The sequence below is a fragment of the Stegodyphus dumicola genome, chromosome 12 (genome assembly GCF_044657685.1).
Source record: "Stegodyphus dumicola isolate Sdum_Otavi_A_Nest chromosome 12, ASM4465768v1".
In the NCBI taxonomy this organism is placed as follows: Eukaryota; Metazoa; Arthropoda; class Arachnida; order Araneae; family Eresidae; genus Stegodyphus; species Stegodyphus dumicola.
This window is the reverse complement of record NC_140779.1, coordinates 124,631,121-124,652,209: the sequence shown is the minus strand read 5'-3', so window position 1 is coordinate 124,652,209 and position 21,089 is coordinate 124,631,121. Positions and strand designations below refer to the sequence as shown.

At 32.8% G+C, this 21,089-nt stretch overlaps 2 protein-coding genes across 2 annotated transcripts; one reads left to right on the top strand and one right to left on the bottom strand.

The window, feature by feature from the left end:
- Positions 1-12,600: 12,600 nt before the first annotated feature.
- LOC118192750 (uncharacterized) lies at positions 12,601-13,062 on the top strand (the record flags this gene model as incomplete). The annotated part of the gene is made up of 1 exon (XM_085827428.1): positions 12,601-13,062. A coding segment is annotated over one exon (459 nt), but the record flags the coding sequence as incomplete, so codon positions are not given.
- Positions 13,063-13,551: 489 nt separating this feature from the next.
- Positions 13,552-18,187, bottom strand: LOC146993759 (uncharacterized). The gene is made up of 3 exons (XM_085827427.1): positions 17,673-18,187; positions 16,106-16,169; positions 13,552-13,699 (listed from the first exon to the last, which is right to left on the bottom strand). The coding sequence occupies exons 1-3, from the start codon at positions 18,034-18,036 to the stop codon at positions 13,552-13,554; spliced, it is 576 nt and encodes a 191-aa protein (XP_085683553.1). The 5' UTR covers positions 18,037-18,187.
- Positions 18,188-21,089: the final 2,902 nt, after the last annotated feature.

Here is a 21,089-nt window from a genome sequence, read left to right as displayed (position 1 = left end):
GCACTTCGGTACTCCAAATCTTTACTAGGGTACTTCGGTACTCCAAATCGTTACTAGGGTACTTCGGTACTCCAAATCGTTACTAGGGTACTTCGGTACTCCAAATCTTTACTAGGGTACTCCGGTACAGCAAACCGTTACTCCGGTATTTCGTTACTTCGGTACTCCAAATCGTTACTTGGGTACTTGGTACTTGAAATCGGTTTTCGGTACTTTTCAAAGTAACGGTTATTTGAGTAACGGGTATTTTGCACCGGCTACTTGTCTGTACCCGTTACTCTCGTACCGGGTACAGGAAAGTACCGAAGTTGCCCATCACTAGTCATAATTATTCTAGTTTTTAGTTATTATTTCTGCCCCCAGAAGGCGCTTTTAGCTAAATGTCCATCTCCGAGCTAGTTCACATTATTCTTAATTAATATTTCATTTATGCATACTTTTAAGAGAAAAAGGCAAAAATTTAAATTAATTTTTGTCTGCTTCTCATTCTTCCTCTCAGTTTCTCTATTTATTTTTTAAAATTTTATATTTTATAACTAAAGTTTGCAGAATTGCTTTTAGTAATTTTGAGCAACAACTAATAAATGACCTAAACAAGCTAATTATATAAAAATGAAGGTACAAAAGGTTTATGAATCACGCCTCGGTTTTTTATTTATTCTTACTATTATTTTTATTTATTGTTATTGCTATTTATTTTTTCTTCTGAATATGCTTTTTATTCTACCGAATTATTACGCAGTTCTGAAAACTTTAACATTTTAGTTAAGACACGGTAAGTAAATATTTATTAATTTGATTTATCTTTTTGTGTATATTGCATTTAATCAATACAATTGTTCTTATACATACAAACGTATGTATAAGAACATACGTTTGTATGTATAAGAACTGGTTTACTAAAACAATAATATTCCTTTAATTTTCAGTTAGCATTATTTTGTACTGTCTTATATATTCAAGCATAATATTTTAATACCTCGTGTCCTCCATCTTAGGCAAAGCTGATTTCGCCTTTTCCTTCTGATATATATCGACTGCTGACGACGTGCTGCGATAACGTAAACACTTTTTTTTTAAGTGTAATTTTCAATTTATGCACCTTTTATTTCTACAAATTCCAATTCCACATAGCCACGCCTTCCCGCCATCTTGGCTCACCAGCTCGACCCGCCAATGTCAACACTTTTGATTATGCCGTATCGGCGAAGAGTTTACCGCTTGTTATTATTATTATTATTATTATTATTATTATTATTTTATATTTGCCAGCGCCTCAGGGCAATTTTCCAAAACTATGGGTAAAAGCAGCGATGTTCACACCCTCTGCACCATCATGTCACAAGTACAAGCTATCCTACTTATGCCCACTCATTATTACGATCTTCTCTATCGGAATTTTTGGGATTGCCTTTTTACAAAATTTCCTTTTAAATTTTTTCCGTCTTTTTTTCCCCTTCATAACCTACCTTGAAGTATGTTACCAGTCCTTGCAGGTGCCGATGACCTGTAATAGTTCATAAGGAATATCAACGTCTCATACACCATTTTTAATCGCATGAAGGCGTAGACACCTTTCAGGAGGCAGGTCTATTATTTTATTTTATTTTGTTTTATTTTTTTTTACGTATTTCCCGTTACTGACAAATCTTCAATTTACCCCTTGTTTATTTACTTATTTCCCCTCCCTCTTATCTTACATTTTAAAATACTTTTAATCAACATGAATTAGCTTTTAGGAGGTTTTTCTTTCTCCCCTGACGGCGCGGCTACCTTTGATGGGCGGGGCCTTCTGCCACTTTCGTAAATCTCGTTACTGACACAGCATCTGCTGACACTCTTTTCATTAATCTTACTCCGTTCTTTCATTCAAGGTACAACCATGGACCTTATAAGAAATACACTAACCCAGATGGGTTTTCTCCCTCGACCGAGGAGTTACCGGCTGTCACCTTGATCACATCCGGAGGAGTAGGGACGACTTGCAGAAATTTAACATTGGTTGCCTATTGCAGCGTGTATAATTGTCAAGGAAAAGCTGGTTGTAGCGCCTCATTTCACAAATGAGAATTTCTACATATTTTTATTTTTGAAATTGAGATTGATTTTTAAAAATATAGCATATTTATCAAGCATAATTAACGTTCCAAATAATTATAAAGCTAATGCATGCTTTCAGGGCTGGGTGTTTTTTTAGCTTTTCCTATGTTATAAGGAAATTTGTAACTACTTCTTTTAGAAAATAATATTTTAAATCTGAACTAATAGAAAATTTCAAACAAGCAATTTTCTCTTGCAATTTTTATGTTTTTTATTGGTGTAAATAAGTAAAAAGTACTAAAATATTTAAAAACGAATTTTTGAAAGTTTTGTTTAAAATTCTAAGTTCTGCTGTTTTTTTAAAATTATAGATGAGTATTATAACACAATTTCTATAAAAATTTTTATATCAATTATATTACATAATACATCATAGTGATAAACACTTACGACTTCTTAAAAATTTTTATACATTTAATTCTAATATTAAAATTGTAATTAACAGTAATAATTAATTTTGCTTGTATTTTATAATTATCATTTTTTAATTTATTTTTAAATCGGAATAATCCTATTTGGAAGAAACTGTGGCTTTCATAATCTCATCACTATACAACGTATCACATTTAATAATTAAAAAGAGTTATGTGATAGATACGCCATTGGTTTCAGTGTTAAAGTAAACCAAATCGTCCCTACTCTTTCTTGCCGACATGTCGTTGACGCGAGCCCCGCGCACTGGGTTAGTCTATCTCTTACAAGATCCATGGGGATACAGCGAGTACGTTTTAGGAACATGTAGCGGGGTACCAGACAGACAGACAAAGTAGACAGATGTCTTGTTTTTCACTCGCTAAGTCTTTCTGCGAAAAATCAAGCTTTTGTGCGAAGGAAAGGTATATAGAAAGGGGGGCAATTTCGGTTTCCAGAGAAGAGTAAAAAGAACTTCGTATTGTTTTATACGAGTTCAAAAGGCCTGGAAGAAAAAAATTGGGACAAAATAAATTTAAATGTAAATGGCCCATAGTAGTTAAGAGGAGAAAGGAAAGGATTTGGAAAAAAAAAGATGGGCCTCAAGAGGAAAAGGAAGAGAAGTAGAAAATATCCTGATATATTATAGCGTCCATTGGTGTGTGTCTGGATGTGTCGAAAACCGGAAGGGAAAAAAAAAAAAAAAAAAAAAAAAAAAAAAAAAAAAAAAAACTGCTCTGATTAGGAATATAACGTGAAGTAAATAAAATTAACCTAAATTTGAAATATGTAGATACCCTAGCATAATTTTGTAAATGAGCATATAAAGGAAATTTAGTTTGTAGCTTATAAGGTATATAATATATCACATAATTTTGAGCACCACTGGGAAGACAAGGCATGCTAATATAAAGAAAACCTTACCGGTAAATACTTATACAAACTGTTTTTCATTTTGAGATTTGAGCTAATTTAGTATGACTGGTTTCTGAGTCGTTGAAGCTGTGGGCGGGCAAGAACGAGTACGGACGATCTGGTTTACTTTAACACTGAAACCTATGGCGTTTCTATCACATAACTCTTTTTAATTATTAAATGTGATACGTTGTATAGTGATGAGATTATGAAAGCCACAGTTTTTTCCAAATAGGATTTAATACATCTCATTAAAGCACTCTTTACTGAATTTCGCGCATTTTTTTCACGCGTAATTCTTGTACAAACATCTTTACTTTGGTAAAAGGTAAAAACTCTTAGCACAAAATTTATGAACTGAATTTTGCGTAAAAATAAAGTAAAATTAAATAAGATTGGTATTACTTGATGCTTTGAAATAAATAAGGTAAAATTAAACAAGATCTGATAATTTTTTTTTTAATTTAATGAACATTTTCAGGCAGTGATTTTCCAAATTATAATAACATTACAAAACGATCATATTTATTTGATTATATGATCATTAAATTATTAACATTAAAGTGGATTAATTATTTTAATAATTCATAAATTCGGAGCATAAAATTTTCTGAGCGTAATGAAGAGAAAAAAAAAAGATAAAATAAAATCTAGAAGCACTCGGATTGGTACTTACGTATTAACGCAACCAGGCCAAAATTCGCATAAATTGCCAAATTTGGCGACCCTACTTACGGCAACCCTACGTGTTATACGTAGTTTTGTAAAAAGAGCATGTGGAGATTCACAAAATTTTCCTGCATTTTCGTGCAAATTTTTGTAATTTATGAGAAAATAGCAGTGTACATGGATAAAGTCAAGAGTGTGCGCAATGCCATTTTTGTGCAATTCTGGGATGTTTCTTTAAGTAAAAATAAGTCGACGTGTACATGGTTATGGCGAATACGGTTTTCAATCAGTGCTAAAATAGCCAAAAGATTTCCGCCGAAAAAATAATTCTGCAACTTATTGAAATTCGAAACCGGAAGGGTTTAATTGCTATTTTATATTTTAAAACAAAATAATATAAAAAACTGTATTAAAAATTATCTGTAATTAATAAATGTACATTTTCTTTCTATTCATACTTTTTTACTCAAACTTACAAATAGCGCCAACCTGGTTGCGATAATACGTAAGTACCCTCAGATTTTATATTACGCCCAAAAGGAACCTTTTTTAAAAGTTTTGTGTGTAACCTATATAAATTAAATATCATGTTCTTCGCCGGTAAACCACATATATTTGAAAACAGCATATCTTTAGAATTTCCGCACTAAAATTCGGGTTCGAGCGGAGGTTTACATTATTCAAAACTTGATGGCTCTAGATCAGTGCTCCGCAACCGGTGTGCCGCGGCACACTGGTGTGCCATGAGTAGGATATAGGTGTGCCGTAATCAAATACATGTATTTGACATTTTGCAATTTTTTATCATGTATTTAATACACAGTGACAATTTTTTTTCTTACTAATGTCTATTTTAAATGTCTTTATATATTTCACTGTTGTGTGGTTGTGTGCGTGATTGTAAGTGTGTCAGCATTTGAATTTTTTCGGCACTTCCTTGATAACTCGGAACTCAAAAATATAGAACTTTTTTAAGCGCAGGTATCACATTGATAATTATTATGATTGCATATAAATAAATATGTTATGGTTTTATAATTGTATACTTTTCAAATTAAAAACAAAAGTTTATTGTAAATTTTGTGTATAAATCAATACATATATACATTAGCTTTTGGTGCACCACGAAATTCTAGAAAGATTTTTTGTGCGTCGCAGGTGAAAAAAGGTTGCGGAGCACTGCTCTAGATACTGTCGTTTTTGTCACAGTGCAAGAAACATATACAAATTCTTCATTATTTAATTTCTTTGTATATAATACAGGGTGATAATATTTGGTAACAACAATTCGCTAGGAGACACGGACACATATAGTAAAACAGTGCAAAATGGCGCTCCGAAACTAACAGACTTTCTAGGCTACCGCCGCTTTGGGCTAATAAATTAAATTTACAGTAAATTAAAAAAAAAAAAAAAATATGCCGATCTAAAAATAAATTAAAAAAAAATAATAATTATAAAATACAAGCAAAATTAATTATTACTGTTAAATACAATTTTAATATTAGAATTAAATGTATAAAAATTTTTAAGAAGTCATAAGTGTTTATCACTATGATGTATTATGAAATATAATTGAAATAAAATTCCTTTATAGAAATTGTGTTATAATACTCATCTATGATTTTAAAAAAGCAGCACAATTTAGAATTTTAAACAAAACTTTCAAAAATTCGTTTTTAAATATTTTAGTACTTTTTACTTATTTACACCAATAAAAAACATAAAAATTGCAAGAGAAAATTGCTTGTTTGAAATTTTCTATTAGTTCAGATTTAAAATAATATTTTCTAAAAGAAGTAGTTACAAATTTCCTTATAGCATAGGAAAAGCTAAAAAAACACCCAGCCCTGAAAGCATGCAATAGCTTTATAATTATTTGGAACGTTAATTATGCTTGATAAATATGCTATATTTTTAAAAATCAATCTCAATTTCAAAAATAAAAATATGTAGAAATTCTAATTTGTGAAATGAGGCGCTACAGCAAGCTTTTTCTTGACAATTATACACGCTGCGATAGGCAACCAATGTTAAATTTCTGCAAGTCGTCCCTACTCCTCTGGATGTGATCAAGGTGACAGCCGGTAACGCCTCAGACGAGGGTGAAAACTGGTTTGGGTTAGTCTATTTCTTATAAGGTCCATGTGTATCCCCTGCTGAGAAAATGCTGAATCACTATTGACTGATCGGCTTGCTACGTCACTTGTTTGGTCACGTGACAAGCCGATTGCGTGGATTCTAAAGAAGTGTAACGAAAACGGCGTAAAATATAACTTGCAATTTCCTGGAAAAAACTTAATAAGTTTTGTATGCATATACAATTCCGAATTAATAAAAGGTACCATTAAAAGGTTCAGCTGGTAAAGAATATAGAACGTAAAGCTCTTCAGACATAATGCTTGAAGTGACGGCATAAGATATGTTTACTAGGAAGACAAATTTCCTCAAACGAAATATATAATTATGTAAAAAAATTTCGTTACTAGAGCATAAAAGTATTTATTATTGCACAGGGTTATCCAAATTAAACTTCCCCAACTCAGAGGCCTGTGCAGAGTGTTGTATGTGTCATAATGTGAAATAAAAACAGACACTTCAGATCATGCGCTCGAGATTTATTACACAAAAAAATTAGTATAAGAAGTTGCCGATAGGTGGCGCTGTAACACTAGTAATGTGCCTATTGCAGCAGCGTGATTTGCAGAAATAAAGCTTCTGCACAACGTATCCAAAAGACGAGCCCTACAAAAGTGGAAGACAGGCCTTGCATAGGCAGTTGTTTCCAGCTCGCTGATGCACAATAGCGACTTTGAAAGACAAAGCTCTGTTAGTGAAACTTTTCTACCAGAATGACGAGAACTCCTATGCTGCGATAAGAGCATTCCATCGGCTGAAGAACTTACGCCGAGGACCAATGACACCACGCGTTCTACGAGACATGATGAAAAAATTCGTAAGAACGGGACAGCTGGGAATTTTACCAGGTAGATGACGACAGGTTGTGGAATTTGCACCCGTAGAAGACGTTGCTTTGGCGGTCGTGGATCCCTCTAGCCAATCGCCACATGGTGTTGTCAGTGTGCCAATTGTTTCTCGCGCTGTTGATATGCCCTATACGATCGTCTGGCGTGTGATGCGTCGAATCCTCGGTTATTTTCCTTACAAAATCCATAGTCGTCATCAGCTGTCCGACTGGGATCCTGTAGTTCGGGAAACATTTGCGTTGCAGTTCCTTGCCAGAATGAAAGTCGATGCTGCTTGGCCGTGGAACATCCTTTCGAAGGATGAGGCCCATTTTCACCTGAATGGTCAAGTGAATAGGCACAACTGCCGCATTTGGGCAAGTGAAAACCCGCGCGCAATCCATCAAATGCCCTTGAACCCTCCAAAGATTACTGTATGGTGCGGTTTCACTGCAAAATTCGTCATTGGGCCTTATTTTTTTGAAGAGGTGACTCCAACAGGGTTCAAAACCTGCTCAAGTGTTACGGGCAACTTTTACCGATGCACGTGTGATCAGCCGCTGTTTCCCTACAGCTTGGCCTCCCCGCTCGCCTGATCTCACGCAATGCGACTTTTGGTTATGGGGATTCTTAAAGGATCGGGTCTCTACCGAGAACACCCAGCAACCTTGGCACATCTGAAAGACGCAATTATTCGACATGTTCGTGCAATTAATGTGGAGTTACTGCGTTCCGCTGTGGAACACACAGCTTTGCGAATGGAAAGAGTTGTGGAGAACCACGGCGTACATATAGAACATCTGTAGAATGTCTTGTTGATCTGCAGCGCCAACTATAGGCAACTTCTAGTACTATTTTTTTTTTGTTTGTTTAATAAATCTCGAGCGCATGATCTTAAGTGTCTGTTTTTCAAATTTCATCACATTATGACCCATACAACACTCTGCACAGGCCTCTGAGTTGGGAAGGTTTAATTTGGATAACCCTGTACTTTAGATTTTCAAATATCAGAAGTTGTGAAATAATGTAAGAGATTTTTGATTTAAGATAAGAGATTCAATTTTGGGGGTGACATGAGGGGATTGTTTTATTTATTTTATAATAAAACAAGACTGGTTTTGTATTTTTGGCGGAATGGTTTAATCTTTTAATATTTCATTGGTATGCTAATATTTTCTGGAAACAAAATTATAAAATGGAGGACACTTAATATTTACAGTAATAACCGATATTCTGAAAAAGAGTATTGTTTTCGAACTGGAATGCTGAGGATTATACTGAATTGCATGCACCTATGACTGATGCCCGAGAGGAAAGAAATATCGCAGTCCCTGATCTAGCGGGGGGCAAGCCGTGGTTCTTGCCCCGGGCGGCAACTCTTGTGGGCGGCAAATTCAAATATAACGCTGGATATTATTTGGTATTTTATTCGCAAAAACAGAATTCTAATTTTAGTACAATGCTAATAGTTTAAAGGCCAAGTTTAAAAACCTCTTTTAAAGCCCCGTTCACATGCAACGCTCTTTCGCGCAGCCATCGTTCATATCAGGGAGAAGTGGGGTTACCAAGCAGTTTCGCCTTCAGGACCCGTTCAGACGCACATCGTCTTCCATCCCTTAACCCATAAGCCACTGCGAGCAGTGATGTCACAAACTTGAATCTGATTGGCGGATTTTGTAGTGTTTGTTTACATCCTTTTCGACATTGTTAATTATCGCTGTAGAACGTTTTCGGAGTTTTCGGCATGGCTCAAGAAAGACTTTCGCTTTTTCTGCAATTATTTTTGCACCTACAGCTGAATATGCGCTGTTTAGAGGGCAGATCGCTACCCAAAAGACGGCGGCTTCGACGAAGGAAAATTATGTGTTCCTTCATAAATGCAACGTTAACGTCACTAGAATTGGCATACCCAGAGCGACGTTTATGGTCCAAAGTGCGATCTTCGGTGTTCTGGGAAAATGTAGTTCTCTCATCATGGGATGATAAGGACTTCAAGGAAAATTTTCGTATTACTCGGTAAGTTATTTCAAAGTTTTTTAATATATATTGCTTTTATGTATAGAAATCTCTCACTTAACAATGTTCTTTGATTCCTGGAAAATGCTTAATGTTAATGTTAATCAAATAAAAAAAAGTACCGTTATTCCGCTAGTTATGTATCACCAAATCTTCATATATTTTTCTTTAATTATTTAATTTAAGAAAGTTAAATGAAAAGCTCAAAATTATATATTTTCTCATGTATTAGAAGAATTAATTTTTTACTTTATTTAACCAAAAGTTATGTAGAATTATTTGAACATTCTTTTGCTAATTTTCTCTTCATGCTTTTGCAAGTCATTGTCAATAAGATCTGGGCTTTGAATACATTTGAAATTTTGATCCAAATACATCATTTGCATTTTCAACTCTTCAACAGTGAAGAACATTTTCTGCAATTGCTTCATTTTAGTTCTGAAAACGTTTCATTGATCACTCATCTTCATCAAATATACTAACTTTTCATATTATTATTTCAATAATTCCTATTAACCAAGTTTTCTTCATTGTAACCTAATTCATATGTAGTGGCTGCCATTCTTTTTAAATAATGATCTATTATAATTACAGAAGTGTTTAGGGATGCTGGCTGTTATATCATTGGGCTCGGGTTGGTATGGGTGCTGTTAACTGTGTAGTATGCATGTAGGATACTTTAAAATATTGCCACGCTAAAAATTCATTGAAGAGGATTAAGGATAAGGGAAGAGGGATAGGAGATCTTTGAGACTATTCTTATTTGGATATGAGAATACTTATTTGTTGAAACTGTGCATTGAGATCAAGCACACAAACTGCACAAATGTATATTATTTCATTGTAATTGTAATGTCTATACATGAAATCTGTACACTGGGATGGAAAAAAAAAAAAAAAAAAAAAAAAAAAAAATAGTTGCCATTAATAAACAGAGTTAAGTAAGAGATTTATATATTCATGAATGTTTTTTTAAGATAATTTCTAAACTTTTTCAATTTTATTATTATTATTATTATTATTTTTATTTTTAATTTCAGAAACATTTCTGTTCCTGAAATTTATAATATTTAACAAAAGTAAATAATTTTTTATAGCTGTATCATTTTGTTTCTCCTTTGAACATAAGAAACTTTTCATAGTTAATCAGTTATATTTGATTTATTTCTTACTACAGTTATTGTCCTCCAGCAAACATAAATTATTTTGATATTGCGAATGTTCAACAAGAATTTCAAATTAAGTTAAAATCATTACGTATGATACATATTAAGTTAGTGCAAAATTTTTGGCAACTAATTTCTTATTTATTTGAAATTGTTTCAATAATAATTTAAAAAGGAAGTGCATTTTATCAAGTCAGCCAGTTCAGTCTTTTTCAATGCGAAAGCGAGAATCAGCTGAATATCATAACTTTATACCAGAACAGTTAATGATAACTAGTTATATCCATATTAGTTTAGGATACAACTATATCAAATTAGAGAAAGAATTACACGGTACTTTTCCGTTTCGCCGGCGCAAATCTCGCCAAGCAGACTTTGTTGGCGACAACATAGAGAATACACATAGAAAATGTTAACAAATATTAGTTCTAAGAATTTTTTATTTTGAAGGCATAAACATTCTAATATGGTTTATAATTTTGTAAAAAGCCAATAAATAAAGACAACAAAGACATTAATTAAGATATTAAATAAAGACAATAAAAGACATTAATTTAAGAATTTACTATGCTATCATGGTTCAACATCCTGATTCGCCGGTTTGTATCACCCCAAGTGATTTCATCTCACGTAAACTACGCTACAAAAATCTAATTCTCTCGGTAATTATCTACATTAATTTCAAGTTAAATCTTAATTTGGAATAAAAGTTTAAATGCAAGAATTATTTCAATTCGTACGAATAGCTTACTCAGAAATTATGTAAAACCGTAGTGCTTTACTTCGCTAGTGCATTCTAATTAGAACTGATGAAATTTAACCCTTGATTTTTGCCTTTTCTATATTTTCGCCTTCGGGTGAGCGGTGTGATTGCATCCTAATTGACTTAATTACCGCGAATGGTCTTGGAGCATAAAATTTAGTTATCTTTGTAAATATTCTATGTAATTGTATGCCAGTATTGAAAGAAACAATCAATCCGGTTAGAAATGGCTGCGACTTGTTTTGAAAATGAAGCGTAAAAGGTTATCAGCGAAGAATATTCCGTTTGGCATCTGTTGTACCATTATTGGCGACTTTATCATTTGCGCCGGCAAAACGGAAAAGTAGCAATTACACTCTTCAGATTTGATGTTATCTAAAATGATTTTGTGGGAAAGATGAAGTATAGTACTGAATGTTACTTGAGAGATAAACAAACCACTATTGTCAGAAATGGAATTCATTAGTCAGATACTATACAGAGTTATGAACACCTGTAAACTGAATTTATTAAATTTACTGAAATGCAATGAGGGATTAAAACAGATACTAATTATCCACATGAATTCCAGATTTTTCACTATTTTATTTTCAGTAATCCATACTGTTCATTATGTAGAAAACAAAAGCTCATAAATAACAATATACAATTGTGAAATTCATTTAGAAAGCACATTTCAAAATGAAGTTTATCATTTTTCTTCATTAAATTTTTTGAGTTCCTAAATTAAAAAAGATGTATCTTTCTGTCTAAAACATTAGATTTAACAAATTGCTATTGCACTGGGTTCATAAATATATAAAATAGAGACTTCATATACTTTTTAATGAGATTCTAAGAATGCTTTTCACCCTCAACTAATAGACATGAAAGAGTTCAAAAATAGCAAGACAGTTCTGGTTTTAATTTGCAAAACCAAAATAAAACAGCCATAATTTGCAATCAAAAAAGTCAGATGTACATTAAACTGTTATCCCCTAATCAAATTTTTAAGTGAAAATGTATGCATTATTTTATTCATATGTTTTAGGAATTTTTTATAAAAGTAACTGTTTTGTTTCATTTCTTATCTTATAGGACTACTTTCAACTACATCTGCAGCAAGTTGCGATCTCAACTAGTCAAAAAGCATGTAGTGAGAAAACCAATATCTGTAGAAAGAAGAGTAGCAATAGCTCTTTCGAAGTTAGGTTCCTGTGGAGAGCTAAGAACCATTTCAAATTTATTTGGAGTGGCTCGCTCTACTGCTAGCACTATTGTTGCTGAAGTCTGCAGTGCACTGAGCAAAGAATTCAAAATTACTTTCCCACAAAATGATGACCTACAAATGATAGCCCAGGGATTTTATGATAATGGTGGATTACCTGGTTGCTGTGGAGCTGTAGATGAATCTTACATCACGATTAAAGCTCCAAACAAGTGTGGGAAAGATTATTTTTGCCGAAAGCAGTTCTTCAGCATAATTTTGCAAGCAGTTGTCGATGATAGACTGCGTTTTATAAATTTGAATGTTGGATGGCCTGGTTCGGTCCATGATGCTCGAGTATTGAGAAATTCCAATTAATTTAGAGCAGGTCAAAGCAATAAACTCTTTTCACCTACAAATATAAGGCTAAGAAACCATAATGGCAATATAAAGCCATTTCTTGTGGGTGATCAGGCATACCCATTACTAAATTGGCTTATAAAGCCTCATGGAGGTCATTTAAATGCCGAAAGAGCTCTTTTTAATAAGAAATTGAGTACTTCCCGCATTAATGTAGAACAACATGCTTTCGGTCAGCTAAAGGGAAGATGGAGATGCCTTCTGAAAGAAAATGACAGTAATGTTGAAAATGTAAAATCACAAGTGTTGGCATGCTGTCTTATGCATAACATATGTATTACACTAGATGATGAATTCCTCGATGACTGGCTGATACTGGATGACGAAAATTCAGATGTATCTTTAGAAGAAGATAATCTGTCGATTTCTGGAGAAAACCTCACTGGAAATCTAGACAGTCTTGTATCTGGAGCAGATGTTCGAGATTTCCTAATGCAGAATTTGTGAAAACTTGTAATTTCAAATGTACATATTTTTCTTATATACCAAATTATTGATTTTGGTTAATAAATTAAATGAATTCCTGGTATAATTTGCATTAGGAGTTTTAAATTTTTACAAAAGCGTTTAGGCGTCTATTAAACGAAAACTGTGTTCAGCAAATATATGTTCGAATTAAAAAATTATCACCTATACAACATACATAAATTGTGGCATAACACCTTACTTTGTTATTTAGAAAAATATTTAATTTATGACTACTACATTTATTGTACGTAACACGTACCATAATACTTAAATATCTCTGTAAAAATATCTAAAATATGCACATATATTTGCATAAAGTGATTCATAAAATAAAAACTTGAAGTTCAATGGTCAAAATTTAAGATTTCAAACTTTATAGAACAGTAACTGAATTTTAGCAAGAAATAATAATTCAAAGTTAAAAATTATTTATTTATTCGCTATTTTTTCTAATATATCTAACAATTTTTCTCAGAAGACTCTATTTTCTTCAGAAATCTTCTCTTCCATTTCCCTTTCAAATTGCAGAAATTTATCTACAGTTGTTTCAATGTTTTTTCTATCACATCCTTCAGATTTTTCTTCCGTCGCCGGGAAGAACGTTGCCCATTCAATGAAGCTGTCAAGTAACAGAAAGATATAAAAATTATTAAATATTTAAATACATTTCATTGAAAAATACTAATATACAAAGCAAAGATTATTCAGAAATTTATTCCTTTTTCCCCTAAAGTGCATTACCTGAATGAATAGGAAAAAATAACAAAATATAAAGAAAAGTAATAATATCTTTTAATAAATAATGAAATTGTTTTCTATCTAGCATTTGAGAAAAAAATTGTGGTGCCACTAGACTAGAACACGTGTACCTCAAAGCCCAGATTTTGGATATGCCTTTTATTTATTTCATGCTTTGTGTGAATTTAAGGAATTTTTGATTAACAAAGTGAGCAATTCAAAATCTCTGGGCTACAGGTTGGCTGAATAAGATATTTATTCCTCAAATGTAATCTTGGTGGTCTCAAATGTAAACTTGGTGATTTAAAATAAATGTATTGGTACTAACCAGATATAAAATATTTTTTATCTTCTGCATACCAGTGCATTGCCATTTGCAAAGCATTAGGTATTTAATTTAAAATTTAGCGTCTACTACTATTTAACTGCTTCTAAACAAATTAGAGGAATTCATATATTCATAAAACCAACGACTGGCTTCATCAGTCATTGATTTTATGAATATATGAAAATGTTATGTAAAACACTTAAATTTTCCTTTTATATTTTTTTCATACATTTTATTTCACCAAATGTGGAAACAAGACAGTAAACTGTTTATAATACACATTGCCATAAAAATTACAATACTCAAACATTCTCCAAACCAAATTCAATTTTAACAAAATTCAACTGGAAATTGATACTAGTTGCATAGAAAAAGTTATGCAATTCAAGAGATTCCATAAATATCTATCTCAAAATTCACTAATTTTATATGGTAGTGCTCTGCTTTTCATTACTCGGTTATTTTAAGGTTGGGCATTTTTCTGAAATTTTAAATTCAAAATGGGTGCTATCGCTTCAAGAAAAATAACATACTGCAAATCTATTATAAATTATTAGTATGCATATTGCAACTATATATTACATCTATTATAACTAAGCTCTGAATGTGTAATGCTTAACTCTTCAATTATTCAAAATATCTGTATTGTATCTCTTGATAACAAATTACTCATTTATAATCTATTCTATGTCACATGTTATAATATATCTACCCTGTCTTAGCATATTTGTCTAGAACTAATTGAAAGGCCTTGTAAACTATATGTTCTTAAAAAGATTGCAAGCATGCCATGATATCTAAGAAATAATATGATTCATGAAGAATTAAATATTGTGCAGCATCATACTTTTTAATATTACCTGCCTCATCACCATAAACAAACATAATAATGAGTAATTGAAATGCAATTAATTAAATTTTGCTATAAACATTTGAAGAGAACCTTCACTCAACAGGGGTAGTGATGTCTGCACTGGTTCTTTAGTGCTTTAGCTATTTTTGTAAATAATGAAATATAACTTACAAAAATGTGAACTAGGAGTTGGAGGAATTGGCGAACACTCTTGTGACTGTTCATACATTTCAGTTCCTTGATGATCCATGTTGAAATTTAAAATATAAAATGGTTTAAAATTCTGCATACATATTTTGAAATATCACTTAAAATAACATGCATATTTTGAGAGAAACATTATGAACAATATGTTGTTTATGTCTTCTGATAATAATTTAATATAGCATGATTACAGATCAGGAATATAAAAAGAAGGTACTTTTCCGTTTTGCCGGCGCAAACGATAAAGTCGCCAATAAGGGTACAACTGATGCCAAACGAAATATCTTCGCTGGTAACCTTTTAAGCTTCATTTTCAAAACATGTCGCAGCCTTTTCTTATCAAATTGATTGTTTCGTTCAATACTGGCATACAATTACACAGAATTTTACAAGATAGTTAAATTTTATGCCCTAAGACCATTCGCGGTAATTAAATCAATTAGGATGCAATCACACCGCTCAACCGAGGGCGAAAATATAGAAAAGGCAAAATTAAGGGTTAAATTCATCAATTTTCCTTAAAGTGTGAAAATAATTCATTCTAAAATTTTTTTAAATATTTTTTATGTGTATACTGTATGTTGTAGCCAATAAAGTCTGCTTGGCGAGATTTGCGCCGGCGAAACGGAAAAGTACCTTTATAAATTATTTTTATACTGTAGAGGTACAGCTGAATTTCAGCTAAATTATGTTTTAAATTTTGTAATTGCTTACACTAATAATAACAGAAGCATATGTATTGATTAAATGGATCTTAATATTAAACAATAATATGTTTTATGCAATATAATTGATAAGTTTGTAAAAGAGCTTTTCATTAAACTAATTATGTCTGTTGACTGTGATCAAAAACTTTTTTATATAATATTACAGAATTTAAGATATTTATGCATTTAACTTACTTTTCATGTGCATCAAAAGCTACCACAAAACTTTCTTCGGAAGTATTCAACATTTCAGATGGAACTATAAAAGGGAAAGAACCATGAATAAAATTAAACTTCTCTTCATCTTATATAATACATTGCAATTGAAATCTGAAAGCATTAAATTCATTACAGCAGAGTCATATGCATTATATATAATTCCTTTAAAAAAGGTGTTTTATAAAACACTGTATAGGAATTTCTACAAAATAGCTAATTTTTGCTATTAAATGAAAAATATTTGATATTCATTTTGAATGAGGAATATTTTGTATCATTACCACTGAAGGTCTGATCTGATTATATGGCATTCTTCTTTACTAAATTTCATCTCTAATTCAGTTTATAAATATCAGAAATAAATAATCATATATTTCACAAAAGTGATCGGCCACTATTTCAAAACATATAGCCATACTCCACTTAACAGGGATTGTTAATTACAATCTCATTTTACATAACAAAGCAGTCCAGACAATACTTTTATAATGGGGATATAGTTACAGCTTAGAAATATACATTTCAGTGACACGGAATGATAAAAGTTATTTCAAATTAAGGTTAATGGTCATAAAATATATTCAAATCCTAAAGTCCTTACAGGATATAGTTTAGCAAGACCTAAGCCTATAAGCCTACCATCTGATATAAAATAAGTGATAATGTTTTCAGCATTAGTTAAGTTAGTATGCGAACTTCTCAATGATAAATTTGCTTATAAAAAAACCCTTGCAGAAGTGAAATTTGAGCAATTTTTTAGAAACTATTTCACTTTGCCAAAGAAATTAAAATTATGGATTTGAATGATATCATGGAAAGAAGCAATCAAATTCACCATGTGGCTGAAATGTACTGAGCTACTAAAGAAAAATTATGATGAGAAAATAATTGAGCTTTCAAATTGAATTGGATTATCACTGGCAGAAAAATTTAGTGTGCAAAATAATTAAACATTTTTTAAAGGCTACTATGGAATATGTTACAGCATGTTTAATTTTCTTTAAATATTGAAAACATTGAAATCACTGAAAGTATGTAGCAAGAAATGAAATATAAAATTTGCAAGCCAAATATTTCTTTAAATCAACAAATGAAATTGGGAATGCAAAATCCATGAAGAAAAAAAATTAGGCTAAAAATAATCAAAAAATGAAGACAAATTAATTAGCACTACAAAATACATGACCAAGATGATTAAATATATTTTTAAAAGTCGAACAAATGAAATGGATTTTGATTTTTTGTGATGGAATAAATGTTGCAAGAATTTTATACCATGATTCTTACATTCAAAAAAGACAATATTTATGCTTAAACTCGGTACTTCTTATCTCAGAAAAATGTGCAGTATAAGGAAAAAGTAGGCAAACATCTGTTTGAAAATCATGTTGATATTTCAAGTTTGGTAAATTTAAATTTTTGCCTTTGTTTTTGGAGAAGGGGTGAGTCCGAGCACTTTTCTAAAACATATATTTAAAAGCAATATAACGATTTCTAGCACATTTTTAAAAACAAAATGTATTAATAAAATGAGTTTTCTTACCTGACTCTTCCAATCCAAGAATCTCAGTTTCCGTTATCAGGCCGGGATTCGAGGCATCTCTGGAACCTAGAACTTTATCCATTTCATGATAAAATCGAAAAGTAATTTTTCCACCAGCTCCAGACAGTCTTAATTTATCTCGCTGCAGTCGATATTCTCGTCTCAGCGCTTTTACTTTTGTTTTAATCTGAACCGTATTTCTGGAATAGCCAGCATCAGATAATTCTTTCTGTATTTGTCTATAAATTTCAGTATCGCGTACTGTTCCATCCAATTTTTTCTGGATGCTGTCGCACCCCCAGATTTCAATTAAAGCGGTTGTTTCGCTGACAGTCCACCGAGCAGTCAACTGAACGTCAGCCATGTTGTTTACAAATTAACCGCGGATTCGCGCAATGCAGCATGGGAAATATCCCCATTTGCCTTGCTCCATAGAGGTAGGAGTATTCTACCTTCCTTCGGAGAAGCAGTTAATGCTTTTTCGCCATGTGAATGGGACAAGTTGGAAGAACCGGTTTTCACCACCGCTCGAATCTGCTCTTGTGAACGGGGCTTAAGAGATTTATAATTAAATACCCTTTTAAAGGAACATGAGTTAAAATAAAGTTAAGTACAGCTGATTACAACTAGAAATATATGATCAGAAAGAGGCCAAGAGAGTGACTCTAGCCGTTACTGATAAAATCAGACTGACCCTATCAGTAACGTATGAAATCCATCTATCGTTTCCTATCATTCTCTATTCCGTTTCCTATCATTCTCTATTCCGTTTATATCGTATTCCAGACAGGAGTCTGGCCGGGGTGTATTCAAATAAGAAATAGAACGATAGCTTGTTGAAGAAGTCGCCTGGTTTCCCTAGTAAGGTCTGCTGGGAAATAGAGAAGCATTATAACTATTTTCTAACAGCTAACCTAAAAAAATTAACCTTGGGCCATCCTAGACAAATGAAATAATTCAAATTAATATTCATCGAGAATATACAAGACACCGTCATTATGTCCTCAAGATGAAGCAAGGCATTTAGACTTTTTTTGCAGCCAGTCGGCAACTTAGGCTCACCTTTGGTTTGACTCGGAACAGTGGAGCGCATTTTAGATTTTAAAGTCAGCTTTATTTTCATGGGTTTTTTTTTTTTTTTTTAGTTTTTAGGTCTCTTCTGTACTCTTTTTTCAGTCTTTTTTTTTTAAATATGCTTGCTTTTAATAGCCCGCACTATATTTAGACAGACGCGACCATTTATTTAAGACTGTTCAGTGTAATTACGTCAATTCTTGTTAAGGCAATTCACAGTGAAATTTACTTAGATTAAAAGAAACCATCTGAGTGCCGAGGGGAAGAAAGGTGGAATATAGAAAACGAGTCTATGATAAACAGAGAAAAAAAATTCAGCTAAGATGAAAAAAGTAACTTCACGGAAGAAAAGTAAACCGTAAGACTCTGCCGCAATTCCGATTATGCTGAGATTCTAGAGTGTATTAATATTTCTTGCAATTTGCACGATTAAACCTGACTGCATATATCATCCCCAAACAATCTACAAGTCAGCATTTGAAAGAACAATCTTCTTCATCGACATCAAACGAATAGCTGGAGGACTTGAAACCATTATATAAAGATCTCTTCATTTAGATGGAAGCGGGCAGCAGAAAGACGAAAAACTAAAAAAATTTTATTTGTTGGACCCATGCAGTTGGCTGGTCATAGAAAAAAAAATGAACGATCACCAAGAATCTTTCTTAAACAGTCAATCAGTATTATTAGCCGGTAAACATCAAGAAAACGTAAACCTCAGTCCCAATGAACGTGATGGCAAACATTTGACGTGTGATACAGAACATTAGTAAATAATGAAAAGCTTAGGTGATCTTGGTTTACATACTCTAAAGGCAAGAATGCAATTTTTTGTACACCCTGCAAAATTTATCAGAAACATAGTGCTGCCACTACACCATACTAGAGGATTCATTAATTGGAAAAACGTTTTAGCAAGATTAAGTGAACATTAGGCGTCTGGAATCCACAGAGATGCATAATTAAGTGGAAAATTCGAGTATAACAAATGAAATCGTGCTAAGGCATCGATCACGACACTGAGCGACACATTTACACAAAGAAATATGGAGAGAAATTCTATATAGTCATGGATGCGGTGCTGTATCCTTGAACAAACTGTCGTTCTTTTCTTGGGCCTGATGAAATCCCAAGTAGCCTGTTCACAAAGTGACCTCGACCTAGCCAACGAAATTTTCTGAATTTATTGTGTCCCCTTGCCAAACGTAATTCAACTCTTAAGTACCAGTCAAAGCGCCTAACAAAGGGAAAGGAATCATATTTATCAAGGATAATTCAAATAAGTTATCACCTTGTAGGGTTTATATTTATTTTAACTAACATTTATTTTAAGTTTAAGCTATCCTTCCTGTCAAGCCTTTACTTTCTCCTGGAATTGCCAATGCCAGAGTATGTAAATCGTAGTAGAACGCGCAGAGTATTCAAATTTTAGCAGAAGGAATTGAGTTTAAATAGAAGGGAAACGAGATTGTAGGTGTGCTTCTTGAATCAGGAGCGTGAATGTTGTTTGGGTAGAAAGTTTAAGAACCGCGCGTTTCGGCCTGTGTGCCTATTTCGACAGTTCGTTGAATCTTTCAAATTCTTAATCAGAAAGTTTGCTGAATCTCAGCTGTATCTTAGAACGCGGTTAAGATAGTTGCAATTATAGAGCCTCGTAGATAGTGACTTCGTTAGTTATGCATCCTGTCATTTATTTTTAGTTGTACTTTTCTATTTTTGTTTAACCGCCGCGTGGGCGTAGTTTGTGAGCGTCAAGTGAACGCAACTGTGATTTCTAAAGTGAAATAAAAAGGGAGTTAAACCCTTCTTAAGAGTCTGAGTAATTTCCAGTTCATAGCAGTCACTACTACTGTTGCTGACAAGTTGGGGCCTCCCAACATCACATTGGCGCCCGAACACTTTACGAACTGAAATGGCCGAAAACTGGATGGAAGCTCCTGTACAACTCCAATAACAAGAAATGGCGAACCAATTAGAAGGATTTCGAAACCTGGTCCAGAGGATGAGAGCATCAATCAAGTCAAACGTCAATTTCGACGGAAAAAATTCGGTGGCGATATTCTTAGAAGGCCTCGAAAATCATTTCCAGCTATACCTTGTGCCTGAAAGACAAAAAGTTGCCATTGCCACGTCTGCACTAAGAGGACAGTCCTCACTATGGTGGAAGAATATAAGGAAATTTTTATTAGTTGAATTCGGAGGCCAAACATATACCTTTGAAAATTTCAAAATATCATTATTAAAGGCCTTCCCCATAGTGAAAGACCGAGCAAAGCTAGAAGCCGAACTGTATAGTTTTTACCAAAGTAATATAGAAGATTTGACGGACTTAATTCTGCGAAA